General features: G+C 36.5%; 1 protein-coding gene across 12 annotated transcripts in view; it reads right to left on the bottom strand.

The window, feature by feature from the left end:
* Nucleotides 1-23586, bottom strand: part of EML4 (EMAP like 4) — a 155081-nt gene that overhangs the window by 123645 nt on the left and 7850 nt on the right. For 7 of the 12 annotated variants that reach the window (XR_015137087.1, XM_086327286.1, XM_086327284.1 and 4 more), the window contains exon 2: nucleotides 16163-16306. The exons of the other annotated variants lie outside the window; for them this stretch is intronic. Coding sequence is in view for 6 of the 7 variants with exons in the window: in XM_086327286.1 (XP_086183412.1) it covers nucleotides 16163-16238 (76 nt within the window). In the remaining variant the exon portion in view is untranslated. The remainder of the gene's footprint in view (nucleotides 1-16162; nucleotides 16307-23586) is intronic. 12 annotated transcript variants of the gene reach the window in all.

Genomic DNA, 23586 nt, shown 5'->3' on the forward strand with positions numbered 1-23586 from the left:
GGATAAATGTCCAGGTCTGTCTTGATCACTGTGCTATCCAAATTCACTAGTGACTATTACAATTCTGCGATGATTCAAATTTTATTATTTACCAAATTAACATAAGTTGATATCCCTTAAGTTAATGCAGGTAATGCCCTCAACTATTTCTTACATTTATTAGCTCCACCGCAGGAGGTGGTCCTCTTAAGAAGAAAAAGAACCACTTTAACCAAGTGATCAAACAAAACATCAAAAATAACCAGACAAACAACTATCATGTGTCCCTTATATGATGCACTCTAAAGATACAACATCACTTATAGACTATTCATGTGCTAAAATTCATATCCTGTATCTAGTCATGATGAAACATAAGACAAACTCAAACTGGCAGGCATCCTACAAAATAAATGGCTGGTAATCTTCAAAATGTTAATGTCATTTAAAAAAAAGACTCAGGAATGGTTCAGTCCCAGATTAAAGAAAGCAAGAAGACTAAAGAAACAAAAAAACTAAATGCAATGCATGATCCTGGACTAGAACTGGGTGTGCTGGGTGGGGGGCGGGGCGGGTAATGCTACATGGAACCAATCAGTGAAATATAAATTATGTCTACAGATTTAAAACAAGTATTGTACGAATGTTTATTTCCTGATTTTGACCACTATACTATGGTTGTATAATGCCCTTATTCTTAGAAAATGTACACTGTGGTATTTAGGCACAAAGGGCAGTAATATTTACAACTTACTCTCAAATGGCTCAGTAGGAAAAAAAAGGTTTAGAGAAATAACAATAAAGCATATACAGCAAAATGTTAGTAACTGTGAATCTGAGTGAAGAACATGAAGTTCTTTGAATTATTCTTATAACTTTTCCTTATATTAGAAGCTACTTCAAAATAACAGTTGAAGAAAAAGGAGAAATAATGCACATTAGGGAAAAAAAATCACACATAAACACGGAATTTATGAGATTTTTACTTTCTTCCTAAGTTCTACAATACTTCAAAACAAGTACAAGATATGTTCTCTGTTCTCAAGGAGTTTTCCATCTGGCTGGGCCGACAAAACAAATATGTAACATTTTTATAAGGAATATTACAAAGCAGTAACTGTCAAATGTGTGACAGAAGTAATGAGTGCTAGAAATTTAGAGGGAAAAAAAGATCATGATGAATAAAGTGGTTCAACTGAAAGAAGAGAGATTGGACTCAGGTCTTGAGCTCTAAGAAAGATCTGGCTAGGCAAAAAAAAGAAAATTTCACAGTGAGAGAGTATTTGTGGACAACTGAGTAACAAAGATTGACTACACAGTCTGTTAACACTGGGGAATGAAAATCAAGGCTGGAAAGAAAGGCTAGGGCCAAATTATGGAGCACTCTGAATCCTACCCCAAAGAAAACTGGACACTGTCCTACAGGTAATAGCCAACCACTGAATGATTCTGACATAGCATTATTAATACAAGTAATTTCCCCCATTTCCGTCTAGAATCTGATTTACTCAACTTGACAATTCCTGAAAAGAACATTTCCTTTTGTACTAACATATGTTTTGATTCCTCCATTTGTGTACCTGTTGACAGAGAATTTAATATCACACTTGTATTGACTGCTTATTGTGGATTAGGCAAGCCAAGGAAGGTGACTCAGCACGAATCATATAACCCCTATAAATGGCCGTTTAATTCCATCAATACCTATAATCGTTATTGATCAAACTGAGATTAATTTAGTCTGTGTGTATCTCTTTTCCTTACCAAATATAAAAAAGTAAACAGTTGCTGATAAACCTCACTACCTGTAGGGACAGATTTTTATTAGTATCGATGTGTCAACACTAAAAGTTTTCATTAAGCATTTTAAATCAGAATCATATATCAGTGATCACATCTGGAAGTATTTTTGTTGCATACAAGCCAAACTTACAGTAAATCCATTCTAAAAGGTCAAGTTTATAAGTGACAAATTGTAATCTAAGACACCAGTTTTGTAAACTCTGCATGAATCATCTTTTTTGAGAACTCTTCATTATATTTCCAACACTCTTTTTTCTTAACAGAAGAATCAAATTACCTCAGCATCTAACATACAAAAAGGCCTCAAATAAAAAAATTTTGATAGTTATAAAACAAACTGGCAATTTAACAGAAATAACTAAGTTGCATATTTATGATTTCTAAAAGTATATGGTAGGGTAGTAAGAATTATAATATTAAAGAGTCTCATCATCTTAGCATTTCATGAATATCTGCCCAAAAGAATATTTACCTAGATTCATTTCTAAATTGTAACTGTACCTAAAAATACCAGTTTATTCTAAAGAAATGTTTATAATTCTCCATTTCTGTTATCCTTGGTGAGGGAAAGAACAATTACATCATTCTGCAGGGGTCAACAAACTACTACCCACAAGACAAATCTGATTCCACCACCCACTTTCATAGGGCCAGCTAACTAAGAATGATTTTTCACTTTTTGAACACCTGAAAACTGAACTCAAAAGAGAACAATATTAAAGGACCCACAAAATGATATGCAATTCAGTGACTGTAAGTAAAGTTTTATTACAGTCTCACCCATTCTTTTAAGTACTGTCTATGGCTGTTTTAAAAAACGGCAGAGTTGAGTAATTCTGCGAGACCATGTGTCCCACAAAGCCTAAAATATTTACCATATGACCACTTAAGGGAAAAGCCAACCCGTATCATATAGCAGAACAGACAAGAGATTATGCTTTAGGCACTGAAATCAGATCAACCCAGCTTCAAAATCTGTCTATGCCACTAGTTATGAAGCCTGTCTCACTGTTTAATACTCTAAAACTCAGAATTCTAAATTTTTTTTAAGGACAGAAAATAGTACCTAATAGGACTGTTGACGGGATTAAAAAGATAAATAAATATAAAGTGTTTAGCACTATACCTAATGCACAGTAAGCACTAAATAAAGTGGCTCAGGGTGAAGAATCCTCCTGCCAAGCAGGAGACTCAGGTTGGTCTGATCCCTAGGATGGTCGGGAAGATCCCCATAGGAGGAAATGGCAACCCACTCCAGTATTCTTGCCTGGAGAATCCCAGGGACAAAGGAGCCTGGTGGGCCACAGTCCACGGGGTCGCAAAGAATTGGACATGACTGAGCAACTGAGCACGCATGCAGTGTTACTATATTTTAATTATTAGTACCATCATCATACAGTTACAGGGAATCAAACTGTTGGGAGTCCAGGCCTTCTTCTTATGATATATATGCCACAAAAGTATAGTACCTCTCTCTTTTCTGATTTTTTTCCTCTTTACTTCCAGGCAACTAAAACCCACACCAAAACATGCAGAAAAGGCCTTTATAAAATACAGGGTGGTTATAAAATTTGGAAACACAGGTAAGTATACAGAAAAAGGGTTTGTAACATTAATCAGTGAAATCAGACTTTATAGCCACCCTGTACAATTGCTTCCATGGGCAATGGTACCATCCATTGTACTACAAATAAAATCTATGTAACGATCAAGTGAACTTTGTTATATTAACTTTAATTACAGCTATGTCAAGTCATTTAGTATGCTTAATAATGACAAACCAAACTTATTCAAATTCAGAAAAACTATACCATACATAATACGGATTCAAAATATTTTTACCTCAGATTCTATGATAAACAAAAAAGGGTTACCACAGATGGAAAGATAAACTATGTCCATTAAACAATGAAAAAAAAAAACACTGACATCCTTACATATTTATGGAAAGTGTTATATTTACAACTTGCATTTTAAGTTTTTAAAAGTTTAATAGTCTTAAGTTTAATTTCATAAACCAAGTTTAAAATTGACATACACTGAGTCTAGCTGTGTGACCTTGAGTAACTTATTTAACCCAAGCCTTAGTTTCCTCATCTATAAAACAGAGATAATAATACTCTTTCACAAGGTTATTGTGAGGATTAAATGAGTCAATACATGTAAAGAACTTGGAACACAACCTGCTACAGAGTGGTGCTCAATAAAAGTTATTATAATTACATATTAATTTAATTAAGTAGCTAGATTTTGACAGGAATGCTTTCACAGTTTTAACTAGGAAGTTGGCATGCAGCCAAAAAAAACATTCTGAACATCAGCACAGGTCACAAAACCTTCAGAAATTCAATTCTATTGATGGGAATTAGAATATAGGCGACTGAACTGAACTGACCCTTCACTTAAATTTTACTTATATGGATTTCAAACTTAAAATTAAGTCATAAAGCTAAAGTTTGTCATTTTCCAAACTTGGGAACTTTGCCAAGTACTGTACTCTGCCAGGTTGCTGCTGTAGTGAACAATTAGAGGGTGCAATTCACTTCACTTACCTTGGTCATCCCTAGGAGAATAGAGTAGGCAATCCATGGAGACTAGGGGAAGAAGTGGTAAAGACGTGGAATAAACCGTGCTGCTGCTGCTTGTGGGTGTGCCCTTCTTTCCCATGGCTTCCTCTACTCTCCCCTGGCAAAGCACTGTGCTTTGCTTCATGTACTATTTTTCCCACCAAAGATTCAATAAAAGGCATGCCAACATTATCAGACTAGTATCTGTAAAAACTCTAAAAAAGATTTAAAACATTCCTCTATGTATGAATTTAGAATTGTTACGATGTTTGGAGCCAAACTGCTAAACTTGAGAATTACTGTCTTTACAAAGAAGGCTTATGACTCTGAATTAGTGCCATAATTTCTGAAACTATCTTCTCAACTAAAGTGTGCTAAAGCAAAAAAGACAGCTTTTGATCCCAATGACCAAAATAAGAACTCAATACATATTTGTTAAATGAACTGATTAATTTGCTTGACGACCACAAATTAACACTTACCCACATAAGCATTTACAAAGAATTCACAAGAAATTGCTGTCTGTAGCTGTTTGTATAGCAAAGGTCATAAATAATTACCGCTGAAATTCTTCTTTACTCGTGTACACAGTACTGGTATTTCTATTCTAAATCTTCACAACTTTACTTACCCAACCACTGTTCATCTCATTAAGGAATGGTACCACACAAAATTGTTTTTTGAAACTGGCATAAATGATGTACCATGAATTACCATCTCATAACAAATGGCCTCCTCCGTCCATGCTACCATAATAATACAAACCATTTTTGTTTCCCTAAAATACTTACCATCTGACCAGTAAATGACAGACCTCTGATTTCTGTAAGGCTTGGCTCCTGCTCTTTCCTACCCATTCTCTCTCCTGATAGGTTGCCCTCCTTTCCAAAGCTTTTTACTACATTATTTGCAATGCTGCTTCTTATATGAATAAACTTTTCCTAGACCCTTAACAGAACCTCATTCCACCTATCTTTCTCTGTACCCCTCTCCAACAACAGACTGGGAGATACCAGCATTTTCTTATCATTTTCCTATTGTGGCACACATATGACCATATGACTACTCCGAAAGTCTACTGTTACAACTTTTCTTCCTTAATTGTAATCAGGCACTACTTAATTTTCATCACTGTCATCAATCAACTTCCCCATTACTCCTCAACTTAACAGAGAAGTTTTAATGCCTGTCTTACTGCCTCACTTGCCTTTTTAGGCACCATCAACCAGGTAACTTCCAAATCCTTGTGAACATCCTAGCTGCTCTCCTCCTTAAGGAGTAAGGAGATATCCAACTACAATGATCTTTACATCAAACACTCAACTGAACAATCTACCTCTATGATCACTCTGGACCTTATAACCCAGAACAATTATTCATCTGAAACCTTAAAATTCATAGTTTTGACCTATAACTAACACCTTTTATCCTTTGGCTCTTTCACACTGTGCACTGCCACCCGCCCCGACCCCCTACCCCTGCTCCCAGCCAACCCACCCATCATCACACTTCAGCTTCAGGGAAACTTTTGGTGCTACGTTCCTCCATTTTCTCCCATCAGTCTTGTTTTGGCTTCGCTTCTTTCTTTCCCTATCCAGTCCAGACATCCAAGATATATCCTTTCAACCACTCTTAGAATGGCTCTTCTTATGCCATTCTCCCTCTTTCTCAAATTTTGTCCTCCACATTTACCAGAGTACTGTGGGGGCAGGATGGGGGAAATGATGCACACCGCCGACGTGACCAGAAAGTCCAAGGCCATCAAACTCATCTGAGTCTACACTTCTGAAGGAAATGCCAATCGCGTTAGCCTCAGTACTTCAAATTCTCAGAAGTCAGTTTCAGCTTTCAACTCCACCATTTCTACCTCATACTTACTGAGTATCCTCGCCTCTTCTTTTAAAGAGAAAATAGCAGACTTCAGGTAGAAATAACCCTCCCCAAATCAGTATCCTTACCTCCTTTTCTCTCAGCAATGAAACAGTCTGTCTCTGGTTAAAAACCAAATGTACTACACAGCATTCCTAATATTAAATACTATCTGTAGAAAAGTTATGTCCATCATGCATGGCCCCCTCCCCTCACCTCTGATCTATCTACTGGTCATTTGCCCTCAGCATATAAATACATTCAAATCTTCATCAACTGAAATCTCTATGTTTCCAAAATTCTCAGTTAATTATAATACTCAACCTAATGAAGATACAGTATTTTATCCAAATGCAACCGAAAGTATGATATGAAGTATGATCAATATTTAAACAATCATCAAACTGTGTATATATACCTGTCTGTCATGAAAAAGGAATAACTGATCCTATAACATCTGGTTAATGAAATACTAGGCTCTACAGAGAATTCAATTACTGAAAAATAATTAACTTTAATAACACTTGGTACAATCAAGTTTAGAGAAAAAAAATCTCCATTGACCTGATGCTCCACTTCCGTCCAGGCTTCCTGTAGTAAATATGCAATGTTGCAATAAAGCTCCTTGAAAAATGAGTCATCTTGAACCAAACATAATCAACAAGATAATGATTAACCAAAGGTTGGCACAAATCCTACCACAGTAATATAACTGAAATTCAGCCTCTTAAAAGATGACTTGTGTTTAATGCGGATTTCTCAGAAATGTAAGCCAATGAATGGGTCTATGTAATATATCTATATATTGACACAAGTATATGAAGAACTGCATTTTAAATTTTCCTGTCCTAAATTTTTTATAATTATCATTTACCCACAAAACCTAACAACAAATAGACTTTATAGTGTCATGTCTCCATTTTCCACTCTATACAGAATTCTGGAAAATTATTTCCTGATGTTTAGAAGAATTAATGTACTTCTGATTATTTTAGTAAGGCACAAAAACTGAGTATGCCACAATAAGCACTGTATTACTATGCATACTGTATTCTTAAAAAATGTAATAATGTACTGTCTTTCACACTAAATTAAATTAGTGAATTATCATGGAGGGGATATGCTCTAATGTTTTATCTGGTAGCACAATGGAGTTAGGCTATATAGGTCTACCAATTGGCTAAAAGCAGATTAGAAATATATCTATGGCCACAAAACTAGACCAAGTTAACTGATCCTGAAAGAATGAACCTGTAATACTGAACTTAGAAGCACAGTTTCTATAACCAATGAGCTATCTATCCAACTATGTAACTACTTGAAGAATTATTTTAATAAGGTAATATTCAAACCTAATAGGAAAGTAAAGCAAGGTCTTTAACAAAAAGTGCTGTTTATTACGGAGCATAAGGAAAAAATGATCTTTATTCCTTATCTCATACCACATACAGAAATCAATCTGAAGTATAATTAATCATTGACCTAAAGTAAAAGCATGAGTCACAGAGAACAAATGACAAATTAGATTTCACCTAAAGTTTTAAAATTCCTATCCATCAAAGGACACCGTTAAGGAAATAACTTCACAGTTGTGAAGAGAAATATTAACAGCACATATAGTTGACAAAGGATTTGTATTCAGAGTACATAACTACAACAAATCCAGAATAAAAATTTAAACAATTGAATAGAAAACATGTGAAGTGAAAAGTAAATGAAATACGAATATATTTTATCTAATCTCATTTTAAAAGATGATTTTCTTAACCACATACTGTAGCTTATTCTAATTAACACTTAACATTAGAAGTGAAGAGTTTACAGTAACCATCTCTTTGTATACATTTTTATTTACAGGCTATAAAAATAATATATTGCAAATATGAATTAAAATAAGCAAAACATGAATGGCCCTAAAAATGCTAAAAGGGAGATCTTAAAACCAGCTGACAATAAAGTAAGATCAACACATTTAAAAATAAGAATGCATATTACTCTCAATAAATAACAAATGAAAAGCTATGTAAGAATGGCCCTTTATGTATGTCCTAATCCCCGGAACCTGTGAACGTCACTTTATATGGCAAGAAAAAAAAAGAAAACCCAAAACTTTATAGTGTGATTAAGTTAAAAGAATTTGAGATGGGGATATTAAGAAATCTGAGATGACAAATGGCCCAAACTTAAAAGAATTGAAATCATTTTAGTCCTCGTTACAGCATTAGATTGGGTTTGGCCCTAAGAAATAAAATTTCCACAGTAATTTCTATCCTGAGAAAATTTTCTACCATCAGTCTAAACAATTACACAACAGACAAAATTCTAAATGCTTTTCTTCTAATTCTTCATCCCCAAACCACCTTTTATTAATTTCTTCTTCAGCAGGATGAACTGTCTGCACGTTATGTAGTACTGCACTATGAAGCATGCTGTGATGCAGCTGAAGACCAATGCTTGGCTGATGGATCCAATCAACTGAAACGTCTATTTCATGGCCTCTCCACCATACTCTCTATCATCTCAGAACCTGCAAAACAATCTTACTACTGTTGGGTTTCACCTATCATTTCTCTCATTAGCAAAAACCTGGACACCCTGTACAGGTGAACCAAGAATCTCACGTTCTCTAGATAAGCTATGGAGAAAACTGAAAATGACAGTGGAATCAACTACCCTAAAAACCCTGAGACAGCAGCAACTGCTTCAGGGGCTTTTGAATTCTGCTGCTGCTGCTGCTAAGTCGCTTCAGTCATGTCCAACTCTGTGCGACCCCAGAGACGGCAACCCACCAGGCTCCCCCGTCCCTGGGATTCTCCAGGCAAGAACACTGGAGTGGGTTGCCATTTCCTTCTCCAATGCATGAAAGAAAAGTCAAAGTGAAGTCGCTCAGTCGTGCCCAACTCTTAGCGACCCCATGGACTGCAGCCCTAGTGGAAGCCAATTATTCTAGCAAAATATACTCATATCTTAGTGTCTGGGTTTCCAAATGAGCCTCACTTATTTCTCATCCAACCTTTTATGTTGTTATAGAAGAGACAAGAGACTGGACCAAGATTTTGCTCTAAAAGCATATTAGTATTTAAGGGATTGGAGTGGTCAGGAAACAACAGAAAAAATACAGACTTTTTAAAAGGAGACAGTAATTTTCACTGAGGCATAAGACCTAGACTCTTGAGAAAGAGACTTTCAAAACTAGAGATTTTTAAAATTAAATTTGAGATGGTGTTAAAATAATTAAGTAGCAATGAAAACTAGAGTGAAGGAAAGAGAACTCAGTGTGATACAAACAAGTAAAAGAAAAGAACACAAAATTAAATCAGTGAATTAACCAAGGATTGTAAATAGACATGATTTGGTAGGGCTATCCAATTCATAATTCCCCCAAGTGGCTGTGCGCTACCCTTTAGACCTTCATTTGAGAGACTACTCAATCTTTTCTCCTATTATTCTAGACTTTGGTTCCAAAAGAGAATTGTATCTTCCTAAATGATGAATTTGCCCTTCGTAAACATAATGATTAGCAGTGGGATAAAAATTTGATGTAAGCAAGACCAAAGTCCTGTCTTTGGATTTTTCAAATTAGAATTAAGGGAAGGAAACCTTGAGGACACATTTGCAGAGCTACTGGGATAAGCCCTGCTGCTGAAGAAAACTTATTTCAAAGAACAAAACTAGTTATGTATGGAGAAGTGGAGGTAAGAGACTAATAATTCCAATGATAATGCACAATCCTTACCCTCAACTATGTATATAACATGTATTTTAAGTGACGTGAAGTGAAAAGTTGCTCAATCATGTCCAACTCTTTGAGACCCCATGGCCCCTCTGTCCAGTGGAATTCTCTAAGCCAGAATACTGGAGTGGGTAGCCATTTCCTTCTCCAGGGGATCTTCACAACCGAGGCATCAAACTCATGTCTCCTGCACTGCAGGTGGATTCTTTACCATCTGAGCCACCTTCAGTTCAGTTTAGTCGTTCAGTCGTGTCCGACTCTTTGCGACCCCATGAATCGCAAGACGCCAGGCCTCCCTGTCCATCACCAACTCCCAAAGTTCACTCAAACTCACATCCATCGAGTCAGTGATGCCATCCAGCCGTCTCATCCTCTGTCATCCCCTTCTCCTCCTGCCCCCAATCCCTCCCAGCATCAGAGTCTTTTCCAATGAGTCAACGCTTTGCATGAGGTGGCCAAAGTACTGGAGTTTCAGCTTTAGCATCATTCCTTCCAAGGAACACCCAGGGTTGATCTCCTTTAGAATGGACTGGTTGGATCTCCTTGCAGTCCAAGGGACTTTCAGGAGTCTTCTCCAACACCACAGTTCAAAAGCATTAATTCTTCGGCACTCAGCCTTCTTCACAGTCCAACTCTCACATCCATACGTGACCACTGGAAAAACCATAGCCTTGACTAGACGGACCTTTGTTGGCAAAGTAATGTCTCTGCTTTTCAATATGCTTATCTAGGCTGGTCATAACTTTTCTTCCAAGGAGTAAGCATCTTTTAATTTCATGGCTGCAGTCACCATCTGCAGTGATTCTGAGCCACCTTAAGCTCAGTAAATATTTCCCATTGTTATTTTAAGAATTAAAAGAAATAACATAAAGGTACTTCGTAAACTCTAAGTTTATCAGAGCTTATTCAGATTATTTAGCAGTTGTGATCACTTTGGTTTTCAACTAGAACTGTACACATTTATACATATATTAAACACAAAAAGCAGGTAACGAAATTCAATGTAAGCTATTACTATAACCACAAAGCAAATGCATACGACAAATCTGGTCTGCCAGTGATTTTTGTAGGGCCTGTGAGCTAAGAACAATTTTCACATTTTTAAATGTTTGGGGGGAAATATCAATACCAGAATATTTTGCAATATGAGAAAATTAACTGAAGTTCATGTTTCAGTGGCTGTAATAAAGCTTTATTGGAATACAAGCACACCCAACTATACTATCTATGGGTGCCTTCATGCCGCAACAGAATTGAGTAGTTGCCTTTATAGAAAGTTTGCCAATTTCTATACAAAACAGTAAACACATACACCAAAACACTTTAAATGACTGTTAGGAAGGTAAGATCATAAGGAATTTCATCTTGTTTCTATCTTCTCAGTCTGAGATGTGATATTGCTTTCAATAAAAACAAAATTTTAGGAACAGAACTACCATATAACCCAGCAAAATGACCATTACAAAAAGATACATGCACCCTAATGTTCACTGCAGCACTACTACAAAAGCCAGGACAAGGAAGCAAACTAAATATGCCCATCAACCGAGGAATGGATAAAGAAGGTGTGGTACATAAATACAATGAAATATTGCTCAGCCATAGAAAGGAAAAAAACAGTGCCATTTGCAGAGATGTGGACAGATCTAGAGATTGTCATACAGAGTGAAGTAAGTAAGAAAGAGAAAAACAAGTATATAATATTGCTTATATGTGGCATCTAGGAAAATGGTATAGATAATGGAAAATCAGAAAAAGAGATAAAGATGTAGAGAACAAACTAATGGATAAGGGGGAAGAGGGAGAATGGGATGAACTGAGAGATTGGGACTAACATATATACACTACTATGTATAAAATAGATTAATGAGAGCCTGTTGTATAGGACAGGGAACTCTATTCAATGTTCTCTGGGGACCTAAATGGGAAGGAAATCTAAAAAAGAGGGGGTATAAATGATTCACTTTGCTGTACAGAAGAAACAAACAACACTGTAAAGCAACTATATGCCAATAAAAATTAACTTAAAAAAAGAACTTTAGCAGCTTCCCTGATTTCCTTTCCTCCATTGTGTAGCTCTTCTAATTCATCTAGGTATTCTCCACACCAAGTGCATAGCACCATCAAGTTGATGACGGGAAAAAACCTCTAAGTGGATAAGCATGGGATCATGATTTATTCCTCTTCTTTATCCCTTACACCCATCCATCGGCACATTGACAGCCTCTCCAAAATACATTCCCAAAGCTACCACTTCTTCCACCTCTACCACACAAAGCCCCAGGTGTCATCATCTTTTACCAGTATTCCTGCAAGAATCTCTTAAATATGATCTGAGGGTGTGGGGATTTGGGGACGAAAGACTTAATGTGATGGCAACATAAGAGAATACTATAGATAATTTCAGACTTCAAACAGTCTAAAGTTTAAGTTTTATTGTTCTTATTCTCACTATGGCAAGAATATCCTCATTTCTTAAAACAGTTCATTTAGAAGGAATCTTTCAGCTTTCATTTAACAAATCTTGCTGCTTCTTTCCTGCACTTCTAAATTTAAAATGAAACTGTAAATACCTATTCTGGTTGTAAAACACATCACTGGGTGGGGGGTGGGGGTGGGGGAATGAAGTCCAATTTTGACTTCTTAATGTGTCTTGTGATGTTGGTGACCAAAAAAACAGATTAACTGTTCTCCTATAGCTCTATACTTTAAATAAAATCTAGTGATTCAATTTTTCATAAAATACTCATTCTCCGATATTCAAAATAAAAAGAAGTAGCAAATGAAAGCCGTGTGCTATAGGGGAAAGCACACTGGATTTTTTGAAGGCATAACATTTGGGCTTTAGTTCTTCCTTTATCACACTCAAACTATCCCTCTTAAATATTACAGCTTGATCTTAAACTATCCCTCTTAAATAGCACAGCTTCCTCATTTATAAAATATGAATATCAATGCCTGCTCTAATTCTTAAAATCATTAGTGAATCAAGAGATTGTGTTCTTAAAAGTAATTTTAAAAAGTAAACTCTGAAATATAAATATAAAATGTTAACAATCATTGAATTATGTAATTTTATGTCAGTCTACAAAGTTTTAAAGTTAAATTTATTTCCTCTAAATTATTTTTCAAATATAAAAAATTTAATTGAAGCCTTTACAGCTATAGTAATCAGACAGTGTGGTATTTACTTAATGATAAACATAGCCATCTATGGAACAGAATACAGAGTCCAAAAATAGACTGACACATATGCAGTCTATTGATTTGCAGCAAAGGTGCCAAGGCAATTCAAAGGAAAAGGCCTAATCTTTTCAACAAATGTTGCTGGAACAAAGGGGTATCAATGTGCAAATAAATGAACCTTGATTCGTACCTCATACCATATGTAAAAACTAATTCTAAAAGGATCACAAACCTAAAATAAAAGTAAAAACTATAAACTTATTCAAGAAAATAGGAGAGAAATTGTGACATAACATGCAATATATATAACTGATTTTTGCCCCCAGTTCCTGGCATAGAATTTCTAAAATCCTTGGAATTTTCTGAGTAATAGAGATGTGAAGAGCCCCTTTCAACCATATCTGAGTTTATGTTAAAGAGGTAACTTTTGGAAGATGGAGGCTGGTTGCCAGAGGAATCAACTTCTTGATTAAACAGTTTGAACTTTCAGCTCCACCCCCTGACCTCCGGGGAGGTAAGAAGGACTGAAAATTTGAGCTCAGCCACACTGGTCAATGATTTAATCAATCACGCCTATATACCGGAGCCTTCATTAAAACCCTAAATGATGGGGTTCAGAGAGCTTCCAGGTACATGAACACTTCAAGGTGGTTGCTGGGAGAGTGACATGCCCAGAGAGGGCATTGAAGCTCCACACTCCTTCCTAAGAACCTTGTCCAATGCATCTCTTCCATCTGGGTACTTCTGCATTGTATCCTTTATAATAAACCAGTAACAGGAAGTAAAGTGCTTTCCTGAGTTCTATAAGGCATTCTAACATATTATCAGATCCAAGAAGGGGCATAGGAATCTCCCATTTATAAGTGGTCAGTCAGAAGTATCTGAGGTCTGAACCTGTAGTTGATATCTGGAGAAGGAAGGCAGTCATGGGGGACTGAAACCTTAATCTATAGGATCTGCACTAATTTCAGGAAGTTAGTGGTGTGGAAAACCCACACATTTGGTGTGTTGTGAGCAGACAAAGTTTTCTTTTAGAATCTGTGATCTTGGGTTAGGTAAAGATTTCTTAATGGGACACAAAATGTACTATAAAAGACAAACTTTATCCTAGTAAATTGATAAACTGGATTTCATCAAAATAAACTTCCACTCTTCAAAAGGCACTGTTAAGAAAATGAAAAGTTAAGTCACAAAGTGGAAGAAAACATTTGCAAAACACATAACTGATAAAGGACTTGCATCCATAGTATACAGAGAACTCTCAAAATCTAATCATAAGACAATCAACCCATTTTTTAAAAAAATGAGCACCAGACAGGCAAATCTATAGTCAGAAGGCAGATTAGTGGCTGCAGGGCTGTGAGGAGCCAAAGTTCCAATGTTCACAGCAGCTGTCTGTATTCATAATAGCCAAAAACTGGTAACAACTGAAATGTCCATCATCTGGTGAATGGATAAACTAACTGTGGTATATTCATACAATGAAATGCTATTCAGCAATAAAAAGGAATAAATTACTGAAACATGCAACACAAATGAATCTCAAAAGTACACTAAGTGAAAAGCACAAAAGACCACAGATTTTAAGATTCCAGTTATATGACATTTTAGGAAAGGCAGAATATAGGGAAAGAAAGCAAATCAGTGGTTGCCAGAAACAGGGTGGAGGGAAAGGACTGACTGCAAGGTGGTATAGGAACTTTGGGGGGAACTTTTTGGTGTAATCGAGATGGTTTATACCTTGATCGTGGTAGTGGATACACAACTATATGAATTTTGGAAGACCCACTATACACTTGAAATTGGCATAATTTATCACAGGTAAAGCACAGCTCCCAGGTGGCGCTAGTGCTAAAGAACCTGCCTGCCAATGCAGGAGACGTAAGAGACCAGGTTTGATCCCAAGGTCAGGAAGATCCCCTGGAGGAGGGCATGGAAACCCTCTCCATTATTCCTGCCTGGGGAATCCCATGGACAGAGGAGCCTAGGAGGCCACGGTCCATAGGGCTGCAAAGATTCAGACGTGACTGAAACAATTTAGCGCGCACACAGCTGAATAAAGCTGATTTTAAAAATTTGAATTCTCAAAACTACTCTGTAGTTCTACTCTTTTTCACTAAAATCAAGATATGATAATGAGGTGTTTGGTGATTTTTTAAAACAAATGAGTTAGAATTTGCTATCAAGAATGCATTGTATTTGATAGCAAAAATACCAAATTCCTAAAGGAACAGAATACACTCAGTTTTAAAGAAGTCCAATGAAGTTTGGCAAAAAAGAAGATTGGCTTATCCAGGGTTACACAAAATACCAATGCTGAGAAGCAGGAACAAGTTAATAAGTAGGAAAAGAAAACAATTCATAAAACCTTACTCTAAAGACACTTTCTCATGCAACTCTTAGGAATGTGTCATTATCTGTTGCTTTTCAAATTTCCTAATTTTCCCAAGGGTATATGCCAACCCCATCAACATATTATATATGTAATATATAATAAATTATGGCATAAGAAACAAGGTAGCAAGAAATGAGGCAAGAAAAGGGATAGTGAGAGAATGAATCCACCTAAGATTCCCCAAAAAAGAGCTAAGAATGGCAAAGTAAGTTGGAGCCAGGTAGCCCAAGCCAAGAGTTCATCTCATAGAAGCTGAAAATGATAAAAAGCTTTCAGGCCAGAAAGTGACAATAAAACATTCTGGTGGCCACATGCAAGTTAAATGAGAGCAGGAAAGATCAAATGTGAAGTCACTAATTTCCAGACATGAAAACAACTGCCTATAGTGGGTCAGAACACTTAAAACTACACCAGTGGTTTTCAAACTACTGGAACAACTTCTTTGTTGTTGCTGTGACATAGTCACACCCCCGTGAGTTCCATCCAAAACACATCTAACATCATCTTATGGGTACTACTACTAAACAACTGTTCAGAACACAGCATAGAACCCAAACTGCTTAAAGTACCAAAGCAGGTGTTAAAAGTCCGGAAAGAAGGAGGGCCAGAAGGTAAAAGAGGTGACCTCACCCTGGTCACACAACCCACTGTTCGCCTCCACTCTCACCACCACCCACAGACAGCTGTCTGGAGAGCTCCATAGCATCCTGGGAATTCTCCTTAGTAACTGAATAGGGGTCCCGAATCCAGGTTGACAAATCTACAGTAACTGACCTAGAGGAAACAAGAGATTTTAGAGAAATATGATCACATTTTTCCACAAGAAAAAAGTATTACAATTCAAGGGAATATATATTCAAACATATAAAAGTACTATAGTAAACAATAAAACTTTAAATATGAAACAAAAAGACTTTTAAGAGTCTGAGTGTGGACATCTAAGAAGTACATATACTATTTCAAAACTGTCATATGATCAGATACAGTGACTAAGATGCTCAATGATAGTAGCCACAGCACAGTCAATATTTTACCTATCTGTTTTTGCATTCCCCAAGATTACTTTTCTCTAAGCTTATCTCACAAAACCAAAGACCACACAGGCTGTATCACCATCTATTACATGAAAAAAAGGACAGTATGTTTATAATAGATAATGCAGGAATCACATCCTAAGAGTGAATAATTAAATGAAAACTGTTCACTGTCTATCTCCCTTCACTATAGTATATGCTTTAGCAGGAATTTTTGTTTCTTTTCTTGACTGACATATTCCCAGTATGAAAACAATTCCTGGCACATGGCACTTAGTGAATAAATATTTGCTCAATTATTAGATTCTCATACTAGCAGCAACAGTTCATTTCAGTGACCAAAAGTCTAACACAGATACTACTAGAATCATCACCCTCATATGTAGGGTTGTAATAACAAGTTCAGTTTTACCCAATCTAGTTAACAAGTTACCCGAGGGTATTTTTTTTTTTTTTTTTTAATGACTTTAACAACCTTCTTTGCCATTTAGTTATTACAGTTTATGGAAAGCATCTGACATGCTTCCTGGATTCACAGCTGAATAAATGCTAGCGCCTCTGCTCTGCTGCTCCCTTTCAAACAGTTAGCCACATGAACCAAATTTCTTGAGATGTAGTCCATAAACTACTGCCTCAATGATTATTTCCTAAAGCAAGTATATCAAAGACCACTGACTTAATCACAGGACTCATACTCCAACAAAGACATGGAAAAAGCAAATATCTCAGAAAAGCACCACTTACACAGATAACAGAGAGGATGGAAGTTACTGAATTCACTGACTTAAGTTAGGACGACACCAGGAGAACAAAGCTGACAACGGTCTCTGCATGGGGTGAAAACTGCAACCAAAGTGAGCGCTACTGGTAGTTCATCATTTTCTCAGGTATATGGGAGGAGGAAGAAGAAAAAAGTAAATGTCATCCCTTTAAGCCATTTTCACGAGCTGGGAAGGCTACTGTGACCTGATCTCTATTTTTCTGCTTACACCCAAAACTAAGACATGCATTTGAATAAAACAGAAAAGGCTGGATGGCGGAAGTTTAAGGTAGCCCTCCTTTGTTTCCAAAGCTTCCCATACTTCACCATCACAATTCTTATTACTCTGTATTTTAAAAGCCAACATCATAAGCTCCATAAGAACTATGTTTATAGCTGGAAGCACACTGGAAGAGTGCTGAGCACATACCAAGCATTCAATAAATATTTCCTGAATAAATACTGCCTGAATCCCCCACAGAATTATAAGCTTCATGAGAGCAGGGATTTCGAGAGTCTCAATCACCAATTTCCCACTGCACTTAGCACAGAGTGTGATCCAAAGAAGCTAATCAAAAGCTATTTACTTAATGACCGTGTTTATGACCAGGAAACATACGCAAATAAGTGGCCTATATGAGACTCAAACCTATAACCTTCGCCCAATTACAGTATGCACTAATGGGCCAAGATAAGGAGTTTCACAGTGCGCAAGTTTCAGTGTGTGTATAATCATTAAATTTCACTCACAAGTATTCACAAAGATTTCAAGAAAAGAAGTCAAAAACTGATTACTTCCCTGGCCATTCTCTTTATTCTAAACTTTGTTCCCCAATATGTTACATCTTATACGATCCACAATAATAGATCCTAAAAATCAAGAAAATATTGTTTGTGCCAAAAAAAAAAAATCCTCACTAATTATAATTGGAGAGGATTAAAAAAATAAGATGAATGCCAAGAGGTACTCAAAGCAGTCAAAGAAAGTCAAAGGCTATGCCCCAACTAAACTGAAAACAGGATATCCTCCAAAGTTAAAAAAAAAAAAAAAAAAATCTCCCACTCATCAACAGAAGTCAGTTATGGCACTTTTCTGGAACAAATGCCTCAAAGAAAAACACAAACAAATTTTGTCATTTTCTCTGACATGTCACTTAAAAATCAGCCTAAGAAGTTACATACAAGAGTGAAAAATGACTTAAGGGAAAAAAATGTCAGGTATCAAAACTAAACAGTTTTGTTTTACAACAGCAAGTCATCTCAACTTTAGGAACTCATCCATTTTGAAAAGTCAGAAAAGGTACATTCTCTGGAAAAAATTTTTGCAAAGGAAAAGAAATACATTCTTATTATGGAATATGACAAATATTAATATAGCATAATTTGACTCTCAAGATACTAACAGCTCATTAATTCAGAGATTTATCCTAAAAGAAAAACAAAAGAAACAAAAGACAACGTTAAAAATGAAGATATAGGGAACATAAGTGGTCTATAATTTAAAACATGTACATATCATCAAGTTTATAAACTAAAAGCTCAGGTATTTTATTAAAGGCCTCATTCAGAAGGCTTCACTGGTGGCTCAGTGGTAAAGAATCAGCCTGCCAATGCAGGAGACACGGGTTTGATCTGAGATCCAGAGATCCCACATGCCGAGGGACAACTAAACTCGCAAGCCGCAACTATTAAGCCTGTGCTCCAGAGCCGGGAAGCCACAACTGAAGCCCACATGCCTAGAGCCCATGCTCTGCAACGAGAGAAGCCACAACAGTGAGTAGCCCACACACTGCAACTAGAGAAAAGCCTGTGCAGCAATAAAGATTCAGCACAACCAAAAATTAATAAATAAATAAATAAAATTGTTAGGGGAAAAATAAAAGATGGATCCTTAGGGTGAGAAAATGAAGTTTATCATTTTATCCTGAGGAACATCTGACATTATGTTAGTCACACATCACCAATATTAGTAATATTTATTAGGTATGATTCTGTCCCTGTGCTATACCATATAATTTCAAAAGGCATAGGTCGTGATTCCTGGGTTCTTTTTTGAGACCCGAAACAACCCTTATATAAGTCAAAACAGCTTTGTTATCTGGCTTCCTAGTCTACAGCAAATTTAAAATTGGAAATCAAAAGAAAGGCTGGATTAGAAACAATAACCAATCTAGTAACAACAAGCACCTCTAGAGCCTAGAGTACCATTTTCTACCAAAAGGAACCACAACTTCTTAGAAGAACAGTTGACTGTAAAAATGGAGCAGGAAGTGTAAATGTTAGGTCTGAACATCTTATCAGAAAGCAATGAAGCTGACAAAGCACCAGGATCAGGACTCAAGCAGCAATGTGAAGATGCTCTGACAGGTCAAAACAGGAAAATCTAAGCGCCCAAATTTAGAAGAGTAATGGCAGCAGATCAAAATACATCAAATAAATAAAAATCTGTAAGTTTCTATTTAAAGGACAGACAAAACAAAGAAACATGCTTAAAAAAAAAAACAAAAGATACAATCAGTACTCATGTTAATTTAACTTTACAGGAAAAAAGGTCTAGTTTCTTTAGTAAACTAGGGGGGAAAAAAGGAAAGGAAAATATACATTATAGATTAAAAGAGACATAGCAACCAAATGCAATGTATGATCCTGTTTAAACCCTGATTTAAACAAACCACTGAAAAATGACACTTAAAGAGACCATCAAGGATATTTGACATTAAGGTACTATTGTTAGGACTTTCCTGGTGTTAAGACTCTGAGCTTCCAATGCAGGGGGCACAGGTTGGATTCCTGGTTGGGGAACTAAGATCCCATATGCCTCACAGTGCAATTCCCATCCCCAGAAGAAATTACTGTCAAACTGTAGGTCTAATAATAAGAGAAGAATCATCTTTCAAGATATATAAACTCAAATATTATGGGTGAGACTCTTTAAATAATATATAAAAACAGAGGAAAGGGTAAAGCACACTGACACTGAATGACAACAGCAAGGAGGGCAGTTATAACTGTTTAGCATCATTTAGTGTATGGAGGAAACAGTTCTACACAAACAGCTCTCAGAAGCACCACCGTATCACAGCACAGAATCAGTCATCTAGAATATGTTAAATTATGTTCTATATACACAGCCTAAGCAGATCAGATGTCCAAATAATGGAATATGATCCATTAAAGTTTATATTTATACTCTCTGAAAAGGAAAGATGATCACAATATTTAAAGGGGAAAAAAATGGTTGACTTTGCTGCTTAACTATATTCTCTTTTACCCCGAACACACACACCACATAACAGTATCTCGTTCTCAATAATTGCTGATTATTTAAATACAGAAACATAACAGTAACAAACACCCTGTATGGCTTCCCACTTACAGCAAATTCCTTCACACTAACTTATATGAATGGTCTAGTCCATGTGTTCAACATAATTTTAAGTGTAAGATATACTACTACACGGTTACAAAATTACAAGAACCATAAAGAACGTTTATCAATATATAAACAATAATGGATTATAACCCATTGGAAAAAAAATAAGACAGCTGATTCCATACAGATATATTAAGTAAACCAGTAATGTGAAGGTTTGACGAGGAACAGAATATTTACAAAATTTCAAAGAACCTCCTACAGAATACTAATTACAAAGTTTTTAGAAAAATTAATTTTACAATGGAAGGGCCTGGCAGACCCCATCCTAATCAAAGGGTCAAAATGGACATCATCAGTTATGGGACAAATCAAAAGTGTGTGCCACCTGATAGGGTGCAATGAGACGAAACACAGCTCACCTCTGGGACTTCTGTACCAACGATACATAACTTGAATCCAATCAGGAGGAAACATCAAATTTAAGGACATTCTACAAAACAAATGGCCTATTATCTTGCAGAGCATCAAGTTCATGAAAGCCAAGGAAAGACTAACTGCTCCAGATTCAAAAAGACTAAAGAGACATGACAGCTATCGGTAAATACAACATTTGATTCTGAATTGGTTATTTACTAAAAAAGACGTTATTAAAATAATTAGCAAAACATGAATGGGTTTGAGGGTGACACAGTAGTAACGTATCAATATTCATTTCCTGATTCTCCTCACTGTAGTACGGTTATGTAGGACAATGTCCTTGTTTATAGGAGACACACACTTGAATGTTAGCAAGTCTCAGGGCATCATTTTAACAACTTAATTCTCAAATTACTACAAGCACAAAGAAGATACCCCAGCATCTCCTGGGCAAGCTGCAGCAGTCCCCAACTTTCTGGGGGGACCAATTTTCTCGAAGACAATTTTTCCATGGACCTGGGGTGCGAGAGATGATTTGGGGATGATTCAAGCACACTTACATTTACTGTGCACTTTATTGCATTTTTTTTTAAATTACTTATTTGGCCACACCAGGTCTCAGCTGCGGCACATGGGATCTAGTTCCCACTGCACTGGGAGTGCAGAGTGTTACCCATGGACCGCCAGGGAAGTCCTTGCACTTTATTTCTAGTCTAATGTTGTCGCTGATGTGACAGAAGGTACCAGTGAGCGGCCCAGAGTTTGGGGATCCCTGAGAGAAAGGCTGTGAACACAGCCTACAGGGGCCAGGCGACGAGGCAAACACTTGAAACAAGCTAGGCGTAAGGCAGGGCTGAGGCTAGTTACCTGACACACCACTCCGTGAGTATATAGAGCATCTGGAATGCAAGTCGACAGCGGCAAGATCAGCCCATTTTTTCAAAAGAAATCAAAGATCCAGATTTTTATGTGAAATTTCCCAATTTTTAACACACTCAAAAAGGCCAAACAAAACATGTCTGCTGACTAAATTTGAACCGCAGCTGCCTCTGGCCCAGAGGCATGCTTCTCAAACCGAGGCTGAGGGATAAAGGGAAACCACATGATATACATGAACACATTCTTGGAGCCACAGTTTTATCCCAAGAGTTAGCCTGGAATTTTCTGGGAGAGGAGATATTTCTTTACTTTTAAAATCCTACATTATGGAGTTTAATGCAAAGTCATATGATTTTTTTAAAAACTTTTCATTTAAAAATAATTTCAATTTCTACAGAAAAGCTGTAAGAACAAGAACAGTACAAAACACCTGTACAGTTTTAACCAAGTTCATCTACTGTTAACATTTTACTCATCTGCATTATTGCACAGGAGCATCCTTCCACCCTCCCTCCTCCTCTCTAGTACAAACACAAAGACATACACACACAAATACAGCTGTATATGTGTGTGTGTGTGTGTATACATATATATAAAACATATATACATAATTTTTCCTGAACTATTTGAGAGTAGTTATGTATCACGGACTTTTATTCCTAAAAAAAAAAGTTCAGCATGTATTTCCTAAGAATAAAAATATTATTTTATATAACCTTAGGTTATCAACTTTAGAAAGTTCAACACTGATGCCATACCTTTATGTTATCTACCATCTATATTCCAATTTTGCCAAGTGACCCAATAATATCCTTTACCGCATCTTCCCCTCTAATACAAGATCTATTCTAGGACCAGGTATCATGAAGAGATGTTATGTCTCTTCAGTATCCTTTAATCTGAAACACTTCCACAGCCTTTCTTTGTCTTTGTAACATTAACATTAAAGAGTACAGTCTCCCCCCTACCCTTTTATAAAATAGGATGTTCCCCAATTGAAGTCCAATATGTGCCTCATGATTACATCCAGGTTATGCATTCCTCGCTGGAGAACTACCTAAGTGATGTGCTCTTTGCAGGGCATCATATTCAGAGGCACACAACGTCCACTGATGCTATTTATTTTGATCATGCACTCAAGGCACTGTCTGATTTCATCACTGTATAAAGTTACTATTTTTTTCCCTTCTAACTAATATGCAATGTATGGGGAGATATTTAAGACCAAGCAAACATTCTGTGGAAAATTCTTCAAGAGATGGGCATACCAGACCACCTGACCTGCCTCTTGAGAAATCTGTATGCAGGTCAGAAAGCAACAGTTAGAACTGGACATGTAACAACAGACTGGTTCCAAATACGGAAAGGAGTACATCAAGGCTGTACACATCACCCTGTTTATTTAACTTATATGCAGAGTACATCATGCAAAATGCTGGGCTGGATGAAGCACAAGCTGGAATCAAGATTGCCGGGAGAAATATCAATAACCTCAGATATGCAGATGACACTACGCTTATGGCAGAAAGTGAAGAAGAACTAAAGAGCCTCTTGATGAAAGTGAAAGGAGAGTGAAAAAGTAATCTTA

The sequence above is a fragment of the Bos grunniens genome, chromosome 11 (genome assembly GCF_055505025.1).
Source record: "Bos grunniens cultivar Pamir isolate PY7600 chromosome 11, Bosgru_T2T1.0, whole genome shotgun sequence".
Taxonomy (NCBI): domain Eukaryota; kingdom Metazoa; phylum Chordata; class Mammalia; order Artiodactyla; family Bovidae; genus Bos; species Bos grunniens.